The sequence below is a fragment of the Asparagus officinalis genome, chromosome 7 (assembly GCF_001876935.1).
Source record: "Asparagus officinalis chromosome 7, Aspof.V1, whole genome shotgun sequence".
Taxonomy (NCBI): Eukaryota; Viridiplantae; Streptophyta; class Magnoliopsida; order Asparagales; family Asparagaceae; genus Asparagus; species Asparagus officinalis.
In genome coordinates, this window is record NC_033800.1 from 122705074 (window position 1) to 122718055 (window position 12982).

The following is a 12982-nucleotide window of genomic DNA, read 5'->3' on the forward strand; positions in this document are numbered from 1 at the left end:
CCATAAACTACATTATTTATAAAAAAAGGAAAAATAAAATAAAAAATAAAAATATGAAAAAAAGAAAAAAAAAGAGAAGAATATTTTTTTCCTTTTGTTTATTATTTGATTTTATTCTCATGCTAACGATAATTACAGAATTTTTTTAGCATCATTGTTCTAGGTTCACCGAACAAATGTAAGTTTTTCAATTTTTATCTGCTTTACTTTATGCATAAGAGAATTTGCATTGAGGACAATACAAAATTTAGGTTTGTGGGTAGGAAGTAGTTATTTTTCCTCTTTATTTTATCTCTTTGTTGCATTTTTGTCATAATTTTTCTTTTTTTCACCACCTAAAATAAATTTGTCACTTGCCAAATTAATAGAGTTAAGTAATAATTGATCTATTTGATAAATTTTAAATTTTCTAATCCGTAGTTAGTAATTTACTCAAGTTCACCTTATATGATAACTCTAAATAAATTTCTTAAAAAATAATTTTTCAAAGTAGTGTGCTTTACTTAAGCATTAACTTAGACTTTTAATTAAAATAATAAAATTTTTGCATGCTTAACTTAGACTTGAAAATAATTTTTTTCAGGTTGTCTTTATTTATATATTTTTTCAGACTATATATATACATGCACACATATATATATATTAAAAAAACTAACCTTGTAAAAGAAGAGTTCAGAAAATGGGCACAAAAAAAAAACTCTTAAATTCAAGGTGATTCTATCTTATAAAACCTAAGTTGACTGAGTAATTAAGTCCAATGAGTATTTCTATACTTAATGACCTAAGCCCAATTGGGTTGGGATTCATTGGCATAAAACTCGTTAAATGGTTACTTAAAAAGCCCAATTAAATAGAAAAAAGCACCAATAATTAAAGAGTGAGAAATATATATATATATATTGACTTGGTTTTGTATTGTTATAATGAAAATATTTTCTAGGAGATTTACCTTAGAGTTATATATAAAAACGTTTTCTTGAGTATTAACTAGCTTCAATTAGAATGTCTAAATATATCAAAGAAAACAAGTTATTTACTGACTTCTTTAAATTGGTAAGTTGATCAAATTTTATGGGTATATTCACTACAAACCCTAACTAGACTTAACTCATCCGCTAGGGTAACCTAGGGGTTTAAAGATTTGTTGTATGTGCTAAATACAACCGCGATTCCTGTGAAAGTGAGTTAGGATTTTTAATTTGTTTCTTTGCTAGAGGACTAGCAAAAATTTAGACGTGAGGGTATTTGATAATCACATTTTATTATAATTTTATACCCTTATTATCTATTTTTAATGAATAAATATACTACTAATAATTATTTTTACCTTTAATTGCAGGTTAATAAAGAATAAAAGCCCAAGATCACTTCTTTCAACAAAAGCCCTAAAGGATTAATGAAGAATACAATCAACAAGCCCAAAAGCCAAAAGCCCAAAGCCAATACAAGAGAAATTCAGTGGGAAACAAAAGGAGAAGTCTGGGCATCGATGCCCCCATCGATGCCCCTATCGATGGAAACAAATCAGTTACAATCCTAAGACTAAAATTTGATTATTTTGGATAAGATTTCGATCCAAGAGCTCACATTCATTGATGTTTAATATAAATAGGGGTTGAGAGTGAGGGGTTGAGGGTGTGAAAAATTTTGTAACTCCATTTGGAGAGGAGTGTTACTCTTAATTGAGAAGACCTTTTAAAATTATAACTTTTTGTTGCAATCAATAAAAAAAATTTCACCACTTTAAATTTTCTTCTCTTTGTTTGATGATGATGATGGAGATGAAGATCAATTTGAAGGTTTTATTTTATTTTATTTTTCTCTTTTATTTTTTATTTCTTTTTAGTAATTTCTTTCTTATTGCTTATTAGTTTAAATTTATATTCATGTCTTGTAGAGTAGATTTGTTTTCTTGTCTTTATTTTATTTTGTATTTTTAATTTATAGAGTAGATTTATTTTCTTACATTTTTATTTCTTTTGCAATTTAGTTAGATTTCTTTTTTGTTCATAGTGTAAAGTCCTTGTTCTTAATTCTTTGCTTTGTAATTAGTTCTTATTCTTTTCATTTCATTCCTTATTCTTATTTCTTAAGATGCGGAACTAATTTTTGTAGGAATCTTAGAATTACATAAAATTAGCTTTATTTCCTTTACATTGTATGAATTATTCTCTTATGCTTAAAATAATCATGTATAGGATAATCAACTAGAGAACTAATTGATGCTTAAAATAATCATGTATAGGATAATCAACTAGAGAACTAATTGATAGAAGAAGAATTTGATAATCTATGCTTATCTTGAGTGGTTTGATAGGTTATGCTTATAAATTTTAGAATTATTATCTAGTTGTTGTTCTTGTCATGAATATTATTTTTACTTAGATGATAATTTGATAGGTTATACTTTCCTTAAATGATTTGATAGTCTATGCTTAATAAATCTAAAGTAAAATATGATAAGAAGAGAATAGTTTATATGTTGTAATTGAAATTAGCTAGTGGAATTCAATTCTAGATTTTTCATATCTTTAATTGAATCCTCCATCTTTTCTTTCTTGATTTCTCCTTAGTTCTTGATTTTCACTTATTTGTTTCTTGATTTTTATTTTCTTTATTTTCATTTCCTTATGCTTTTATTTATTCTTTTATCATATCCACTCGTCATTGCTATCATCTAAAATCTCATTTATTGACTTTTACACATATTCACAAAACTCCTCATATCTCTCCACAATCACAATTTTCATCACTCCTAATTATCACACACAAAACATAAGAACCGAATCTAATTTTCTCCTACAAACACCTTCCTCATGGGATCAGTAACTTTTTATACTATAACTTAATTAATTGTGCACTTGAAACTTTTGGTACAAATTTATGCCCCACTAGTGCAATATAGAATATATGAGATTAGACAGCCATGTGTATAATCACCTTAAAATGAATTGTTTTGAAAATACTAGGTTTAAATGGGAGAGAACAAATAATAATATGGCTTTTTAAGGTGTGAGATACATTTTGGCAATTTTTGATAAGTTTATTACCAAAATCCCGTTTTGGATTGCCGAGTTAAGCTTTTGTTGTCCACCTTAAACTAAACGTTATTGTTATTTAATCTAAAATAATTTAAAACTTGTTTAAGAGCATTAGGATTTCAGTTTTCATTTATGCATGGCTGTACGAAATATGCATATGTTTTGTTTTTGGTGGTGGTGTGGGGGAGGGAGGGGGTGTTTCTGATAAAATATTAAGTTTAAAGGGGTTTTTTATTATGATCACCAAAAGTTAAGAGCTATTTTCTAATATTTAATCTATTTTACTACGTGTTACTATTTATTATTTGTTATTAAGTTGTTGCAAAGAGTTTTTTTAAAATAAATATTATATCATGTACGCATCTCACGCATCGGGAATACTATATATCATATTACTATATATCATATTACGAAATGCCATAAAAAATTAATTTAATTGGAAGAAAATTTTCAAATGTTCATTCAAAAAGGAAACTTAGCCGACGGTGACATCCATAAATTTATGAAAAGGAAAATGATACAGCCACACCATCAACAACACCTCTTTTCCTGCTACAGTGCAACGGGCCCGCTGCACTATAGCAGGAGAGATCTGTAATGACCTGTTACGAAAAACCAAAAACTAAAATCGTTGTAATAAAATTTTCTTCTAACATCCAACTTCCGAGTCTTTACCAGTTTACAGCGCACACGTGCGAGTGCGCCCACTTGATGCGTTGAGGTCTCAGAACCTTCGAAAATTCTCACCCCGCAAAAGCCCCGCAGCCCCCAAAAATTTCCCCCAATTTCTTTCAACTCGCGTGTTTATAGCAACCCCCCAAAAGGGCGAAAAAGATGAAAACCCTCGGCAAAAATTCCCAAAATTTGCTCATCAAATCAGAATCTCGGGGTTCTTCGATTGCTTAAAGGTTAGCTTTTCAAACTCCAAATTTCTCTTTTTTGTACTGATCGAAGCTCAATTTGATGTTTGGATTTGGGTTATGATGTACGGTAAACAGTAATGAGGGTTTCTAATCGAATTCGATATCCAAACCCTAGCAAATTGTTTCCCGCTGCATTCTTATTAGTGTTCATTGAGTAATGATCGACCCACTGGTTTCTGGTTTGCATTGCTAAATTTGTTAATTTTAGCTAATCTTCGGAGTGATTGGTTTCCCTTTGGCTTGTAATAAAATCTATGGTTTGATTTCTGTGATTACTGATATAAAGGATCTGCTTTCTTTATTAGGGTTTACGTTACTTGGATTAAGTAATCGGTTTTCGACAGTGAATCGTGATCGCATGATCACATAAAATCCGGAGCTTAAATTTTCGTTTTTCTTGCAGTTAATAAGTAATTTTTTTGGCCTGCAGATCGTTCACATCTGCTATTGTAATTGATCAATTAACATGTGTTTAAAAAAAAATTTGGTACAATTTGCGATTTTTATCTCTTTTCTTCTTCTATTTAAATTTGAACTAACTTCTCCGAACAGTTCAATCTTTACTGAGTAAAAACGATACATATGTTGTTGGGGCTTTTGCCTTTTCCGAATCTTAAAATTTGACTTCAAGTTTTTTAACAAGCAACATTTGATGACTATTTGAATATAAAAAGTGCCATCTTTCTTGTGGTTCTGTGGAACTGATGCGTTTTCTTTATTTGAGTTAAAGAAATTTATCCTGTTACCGTATGATTATACCTGTGATAAGTCAACGTTTTCCGACTGAAAGAGGACTAAATTTTCTTTTGAGTAGTCAACTATTTTTGTGATTATAAGATATTTCGGGGTCAAAATACCATCTTGCATGAGACTTCTTTCTGGTCAATTTCTTGAATCGGTTAACAATAGTGTTATTCAAATACTAGTTATAATTGTTGATTTGTGATATTTTGATTACCTTCACTTGTCTAGTATGACAACTTCACTAGAAAACTAAATGTGTATTCATTTTTCCCAATGAGGGTTGCCCATATTTTCCCTCTTTAGCTATTAATGAATCAGTATATTCTTCCTTTTCTTAATAAAAATTGTAAGTTCAGCTGATTGACTTGATTGTCTTCATTTTGTTCAGTAACCTAATCTACAGCATTTTCTCTGCATAGCGTGGCATTTTAAGCAAGAACAGGTTATCAGTCTTCACCAGAATTCTATTTCCGCGGTGTCGTATTTAGTGGTATATTGGTGACTGCGCATCAAAATTTGTGGTCAAAATGCCATCTCGCTCACAGTTCTCTCGAATTGACACTCAAGAGCTCAAATCACAGATCTTTAGGAAACTTGGGCGCCAGAAAGCTGAAAATTATTTTTATTACCTCAAGAAACTGCTGAACTTAAAACTCAGCAAGTTGGAATTTGAAAAATTGATGCACAGTACAATAGGGAAGGAAAATCTTTCTCTTCACAATGTGTTCATCAAGTCAATCCTTACAAATGCTTGCCTTTCTCATGGCCCACCCAACAGACAGACAACAACTGGACACTCTCGTAATAATAAAATGTCTAATGGGCAAATTGGAGTCATGTTTCCTATGTCACCTCGGAAGGGAAGGTCTGTCACTAGCCGAGATCGCAGGCTCAGCGACCGTCCAAGCCCGCTTGGACCTCACGGGAAGGTTGCAAGTGGAAATGCCCAGGAAGTTACTAATTCTTGCGATCCTCAAAGGTCAAGAGAACAAACTGCTCCTGAAGTGATATCTATTGGTAGCAAAGCTTTATTAGAAGTTGTATCTGTGGAGGATGGGGAAGAGGTCGAACAAGTTAGAGGCAGTCCAGGTGTTCAAAGTAGAAGCCCAGTAACAGCTCCTTTTGGGTTGAGTTTTGGTAGTCTACCTCGTAAATCACTTCATAACGGTTCAGCTGCAGTTTTTCGTCTGTCTAAACCAAATTCTTCAGAAATGTGTCATACAAGCTATGAACTTCCTGATACGAGCTCTTTGAGGAAGCATTTGGAAGCTAAATTGGAGCATCAAGGTCTCAATATATCGGTTGACTGTGTTAATTTATTGAACAATGGGTTGGATGCATATTTGAAAAGATTAATCTCTCCATGTGTGGACTTGGTTAGATCAAGAAGCAGCGATGTGATTATGGACCGGCAAAATGTGAACTTTAAAAGGAACATGAATGCAGTGTTGCATGAAGAACATGGGCAGAGAGCACAACAGTCTCATACTGCCTCATTGCTTGATTTCCAGGTCGCAATGGAATCAAATCCTCAGCTGCTTGGTGGAGACTGGCCAATACAGCTTGAGAAAATTTGCTCATTTCTTGGATGAGTTAGTTATTGCTTGGACCTGGCTATGACCATTCTAGGATTATGATCCGCACTTGAAAGAATGCAGATAAATTGGTGTGGAGCTTGAAGAAATAACTAACAATCTACTCCATAACAAAGGAAATGTATAGGTTAGAAGTGTCGACTAGGACTTTCAGCTCACTGATAAATTTATCTCGAAACACTTGAATTGGGGAATCTGTCGATTGCAAAAGTTCTCAATCAGAAAAAATAAGTTCCACATGGAGCGGCATCTTCTGATGGTAGACAACATGTAAACCTCTTTTGACTCAATTTATGCTAAATTCAATCAGCGTTATAATTAGTGTAGGTGCTCTTGTTCTTGCTATGTTATATTTTACACTTGTTACCAGTGTATTTCTCTTTTTTACCTAAAAATATTTCTTTTAGTTATAAATTATTTCTTTTGTTTAAAGCTTTTTCCAGTATGTTGTCTGACACGTGGAATCAATTAAAAACATCCTTAAATCATTTTAGAAACCTTTGGTTATGAAGTGTTGTTATTAACCTAGTAGTCTTCTGCTATTTATTCTATTCATCCCTGAGTTCGTAGGTAGACCGGGCCTAGCTTTTCCAATACAATTGCTTTTCTCAACTAGGGGAACTATGATTAAAATTTGCAATAGACTTGATTTATTCGCCCATATTGACATGTGAGAGACTTGTTGGGACGTATGCAAGCAGCAAGGGAAGTGCTTTATACAAGGCTTTGCTCAATTAGATAAACAAGGAAAGCTTGATATTTTCATGGTTTACTTTGTGAGGCAAAAGGAATGCAGATAGGGATATTAAATATTTACAAAACAAATGCAGTTTACTTTATAACAGTAATGCTTGCTTAGTGATGTTCTTTTAAAATCATCCCAAGTTCCCAAAAAAACTTGAGCACTTAATCTAAGTTCTGAATTTTTCTTACAACTTCAAAAGCAATTGAGTTGAATTTCAATTTAGGGACCTAAAAGTCATTATCCTCCACTATCATAACTTGCATAATTGCATGGACACTAAGTTTTAAAAAAAGCATACAGAGTGAGTTGGGTTTAAAACAAATAAACTTCAAAGCGCAGGTACGAAATAATTTTCTAGATAAAACTTACATTAAGTGCAAAGATATCTATCCGTATACAATGAAAAAGTTAATGCACACATGTCAAACTCCCAAAAAAAAAACCATATTCAACCTGATATAAACTCCTAGAAAGTATACATCCGTATTCATATACAACCAGATATATAATTTCATACCTTTATATGCATCTGGACCGGATTTGAATCCAGATGCAGTTGAATGTATCCATATCCTGTTGCAGTCCTACCCAGGATTCTCAACTAGCTACAATATATAACTCTGGAACTCACAGAATTTACTAGTGGCAGTCTCTATGCATTTCTTATTCTAGTTGTTATAGTAACTTGGTCAAGTTTCTTGCTTGATCATTGAACTAAGGGGAGCGTTGGTCCAAAAGAAAACTAGTTTTTAGGGCCAGAACTGAATGGAAAAAATGGCTTAATTCTAGCCCACCTTTGCCAAACTAGGAACTAGTATTTGGGCAAATGTTGTCTCCACTGAAACTAGTTTTGTGGAGTTGCCAAACGCCTGAATGATCGTAACTTGGCAAATAAAAGAAAACTATAGTTTTCATGTTTGGGCATTGTATATGTGCACGCAAGTTGGTGTGCATGTGGGTGGGTTGGAGAAGATCAGAGCTTGATAAAGCTTGCTATATTCAGTGATAAAGGTGGCAACTTTTGTTCTTTTCTACATTACATTAGAGGGGAGTTATTTATATTTGCCTGATGAAGAGGAAAGGAAAAAAAAAATGATCTGTATCTTCATTATGCATCTTGAGAAATAATCACTCACTTCTTGCTAAATTTCATTACTATTTTTGTTTAGACTTAATACTGATTGTTCAATATTGCATGTAGGAAGTCAGAGAAGAGTCCCAATTTTCACTTTCATGTCATGCTTATCCTCCAACTTTCCATGCATTGTAAGATAGTATGTTTTAACTATTAATCATTTGTGCATTGATTTACAAACATAAATGCAGCAAATAGCAATTGGTTTAACTGACTGTGCTTATTAATTTTAAACGACGAGCTCTGCATCTGGATAAACATAGTAGTTGAATTCGTTGATGAAAGGTGGTATGAATGTTAGTTACTTGCAAGTAATGGATTTTGCTTTAGGTACATGAGTAATAAAGCATAAAAACAGTTGGGACCTCTTAACTTCCAATCAATACTGCTGAATTTGCAAAACTGTGTGATACTAATTTGCAGATGTTGACCTAGCGAAGCCCAGTCCTGATTGAACTTCAGGGAAGCAATAGAGTGTCTAGGAAGAGCCATAGATCTACTCCATAGATTGACTCTTATGCTTATTTTCTCAAAAACATCATCTACTTCTTTATTATTAATTTAGTGTTGCCGGCTACCAGTGTGGATAGGAGTGATCAACTTTGCCATTTTCTGTACGTTAGAGTTTGCGAAAGGAGTACTTGGGTCTTATATGTAAATTTCAGTCAAGGTTTTTCTTTAAATTTCAATGTTTTAGATTAATACACATGCAAAAAGTGAATGAGGTCGTAATCGTATACCCTTTTTTTTTTCCTTCTTTAACATATTTTGTTCATGTACAAAACCAATGAAGATCATTTTTCTTCATCATTAATGTGCTAAATCATTGTGCACCAGATCATCATATTCTTAGTAGTATGACCTGTACATAAGCATGGAACTGTGAGCTTGCAGGAAGATTTATGAAATTGCAGTATGCTTACTTGTATACGTTGATGCAAGGCAGAAAATAAACACTCCTCTGAATGGAACCAAAAACAATGTGATAAAGCATAATGCTTATCCGCATGACTCGGAAGTATGATGACAATTGATGTCTACCATCTGCTGTAATATGGAAACCATGACTTAATTATGTACTTTTGGTGTGTTTCGAGGACAACACTTCCCATGTGTCTGTCATTCATGAATTTGCGTTAGTTCGCACTAACATCTCAACTCAGATTAGCAAACTAGCCAGTCTTACTCTTATGCTATAAACATACTGTTCCAAGTGTCCGACTTTGATATTTGATTTGGAAGCCTCATCCAAAGAGAGAAGTTTTGAAATATGGCTTCTTTATTTGAGTTCATTTCCTTCAATCCAAATGTTTGAAACAAACTTAGGAAAAATGTGAAAAGAAGTATTGAAGGCCATATGCTATATAAAATACTAAATGATACTATTTTAAACCTCATCTTGCATATTCAGTATAGTCCATTGCCTTCAATATGCAAAGAAGTCCTAATAATGTGGAAGTTTAGAAACCTAATATTGTGTGATAATTCAAGATAAGTTAAAATACAAGTTATTGCACTTGTGAAAGATTTGAATTCATAATTTGAGTTTGTTTAGGCAAAGCTAAAATTGAAGAAGTGTTTTTATCCATGTGGGTAAAAGTAAATTGTAGCATTATTTCATGGAAGATGTGAAGGACTAACAATCTATTGAGTTGGTCTTGCATGTTGCAGCAGTGGTACCATAGTGAAGCAATTGAAAGAGATCAATCATGACTAACACCCTCGACACCAAATATGTTACTGCTGAAAGGTACATACAGATATCTCCCATCTTCTTTTGTCATGAAGGAATCAGTTGATACATTTACTTTTTTTCTTCTTTCTATTGGTCATTGGATGACCTTAGCCAGATACCAATGCGTGCCTATATTTTTCTCTTCATGAATTGTCCACTGTACTGATAGGTTCTTTCTTTTACTATGTACAATGTTATCACATTTTCTTTAGGTTTGTTTTTTGTCATTAGAAAATACCAAACCTTATCTGTGAAGTAGTATCTCTTTAGCTCTTCCGTTATTTCATTAGCATCATTTTTCGTGTTTAAGATGTTTAGTTTGTCTTTAGTTATTTTTTGTTATGTACCTCCAAGAAATATTCATAGATCATGATTAAATGACTTGATCCCCACTCTGTTGCTACCCCTACCAATGAAAATCATAATGTAGTATGTATTTACATGAGGCTGACTCATTTAATTATGGATCAGATTTTATTACCTCAAAAACATATATTTCAGTCATGCCTCAAGTCAGCTCTCTAAACCTTTTAATAATGATTAATGTGGAGTAGGATCAGATCAAGCTTGATATGACAAAACTAACTCATCTTGACAATTTAACTTAGGCCTGGTAATTAGACAATTTAGATATCTATCTCTGTCGGTGGCTTGCTAATATTTGTGTAGTAGGACACTTGACGTAAGCGGGTCAAAGATATGCCAGGAAATCTGCCACAGGTTGAGGTCATGATTCATAGTTTCTTTGGTCTTGATTCTTGAATAACATTTTGTCATAAGAACCATTATACTTTGCATCTTTCTTTTAAGCATGTCATAAAATTTATCTTCCCGACTTGCTTCCTTGAAGTCGCATTTCAACTTTCGATATCTTGACCTTGTGGATGAAGTTTGATAATGGATTCATAGTATTAAGTTCGAGGAACCACTAAGCGTTAAGTCGATACTATGAGGCTCTGATGTTGAAGGTACTTTGTTCCAGTCTGTTTTCTTATTAACTGGTTTTCTTATCCTCATCCTCACAAATATATCGTATTGGATAGAGCACCTTCCATGACATTGGCCTGTTTGATGCAAGGTTAGGCTGACGTGTATTGGCTGTATCTCATAATTCTTATCATATTTGAAGCATGCTGATTGATTCAACTGACACATATCGATATCACCAATATTGAATAATGGCAACCAGTTTATGATGATACTTGCAAATAAAAACTAACAGCGTCAGAGCCAAGAAAAATTGATCAGTTATATTATTTAGCCACGACATCTTAGGACTTTTCAGGGGGAAAAAAACTAGATGCTAAAGTGTGTAAGTTGTAACATGAACCTTGTTAAGATTGTTTTTATATGTGTGTATAGGCCCAATAAGGCCCATGTCTTATCCATATATTTGTATCATATTCTCATATCAATACTACATACAATACAGATCAATATTTTCTCAATTATCATGGTATCAGAGTTGCAATTTCAAATCAATCCTAGCCATCCATAAAATCCATCCAAAATTTTTCAACCATTCATCTAAACGAAACCCTACAAACCCTAACCCTAGAAATCAGCCGCATTGGCCCACTGTCGCCTGTGCCGTCGCCACATTAGATGTGGGCAGTTGTCGTCAAGATCGAGGAAACCCATCTCTCCTATCACTGAACCCAAATCTGTCGCTGTCGAATCTAGCATATCATCTAATTGTCCCGTTGTCGAGATCAAGGAAATCTCGCACCCGTCGTCAAACTGCATGTCATCAAACTCGCCTCTTGCAGAACTCATAGTCGTCATCAATGTTTTAAATGTCGGATGTGTTCATAGCGGACGACTGAACTCTATGTCGGATAGCGGAAATCGGTGATATATTGGGGGACATAGACTAAATATCGGATTACCATATCGGGTGGTGCACATATGTATAATATAATATCCTAAATGTAATCTAAGCATTCCTAAATTCAATATAAGTATATTTTATAAATTCTAGAGACGGCGCCGACGATGAGTGGATTCCGACGTCGTAGGGAGGCAGTACTGGGACTTTTCTTCTTCTTCTTCGTCTGCTCAGGGTCCTTCGGATAAGTCACCGACCACCCTTTCCTTTATATCCCGACGACGGGATACCCTACTGCCCTCGGGTTCGGTTGTGGTTCGGATTTTTGGGCGTAACGGGAGATGAGCGACGGGGGCCGAGATGAATGTGGGGGAATGACGTCGTCGTTAACAAAAGGAGTGATGGGTTACCAAGTCCGCTGTAGCCTTAATTTTTCTCTTTTCTTTCTATCGGGTTCATAAGAAACCCTTAAACATGAGAACGGGTCAAACGAGTTTGGGTTTTTATCACTAAACCCAAACCCGATAACAAAAAATAGATCTAAAAAAAGGGTCATATCGGCTGATTTTTCAAAGCTGAAAAATCGGCTGATATGCCGGATATGACCTCGATATTTTCGATTTGGCCCTGAAAACCGACATACGAGTTGAAAACGCTCATGTTGTGTCGCTCAAGCCTTCAAACCGACATGTTGGCATGTCGGCCGACATTTAAAACCTTGCTTAAACATATAGGTGATCTATCTAATTAATTAGTTAGAAAGCTTAATTTGATCCTATGGTGGAACTAGGGGGTTTAATGAAATTTATTTGCGTAGAAAATTTTGAGAAGAACCTGTGTTAATCTGTTACTCCCATGGTGTAGTGTCCCATAGTGCTTACATTTAATTTGATGAAAATGTACCTTGAATGTGTTTTTTTTGTAGTTTTAGGTGACCCACTTCAAAAATTGGGGCCTCCCCTCCTTTCCTCCCTCAATTAGTGCTAAATGTACTAAACTTTCAATACTGAACTACTAATTTGGAGAACTAATTTATTGACCTTTTAATTTTATAGTTTTTTCTTTTTAACACTTTCTGCCGCATCTCTTTATTCTTCTTCTCCTTCTATCCTTGCTATCTGTAATTACTAATTTCATGGATAGTGTGAAAATTTTCCTAGTGAAAGTTGGTCCCTTATTTTTTAAAATTGTATGTAAGAGAAATATCAGATTGTTTTATTTCAGAACCAATATACT

At 33.7% G+C, this 12982-nt stretch overlaps 1 protein-coding gene and 1 long non-coding RNA gene across 3 annotated transcripts in view; both read left to right on the forward strand.

Moving 5' to 3' along the window:
* LOC109850334 lies at positions 3806-6624 on the forward strand. Of its 2 annotated transcripts, none has more exons than XM_020420338.1 (2): positions 3806-3949; positions 5097-6624. In XM_020420338.1, exon 2 carries the CDS (start codon positions 5236-5238, stop codon positions 6298-6300), a length of 1065 nt encoding a protein of 354 aa, XP_020275927.1. In that variant the 5' UTR covers positions 3806-3949; positions 5097-5235; the 3' UTR covers positions 6301-6624. The 2 variants fall into 2 exon arrangements, with proteins under 2 accessions (XP_020275927.1, XP_020275929.1); XM_020420340.1 differs by having other exon boundaries at positions 5128-6624.
* LOC109850128 overlaps positions 8095-12982 on the forward strand; it is a 30973-nt gene continuing 26085 nt past the window's right edge. The window contains exon 1 of the long non-coding RNA XR_002249347.1: positions 8095-9933. This is a non-coding gene — a long non-coding RNA (uncharacterized LOC109850128). The remainder of the gene's footprint in view (positions 9934-12982) is intronic.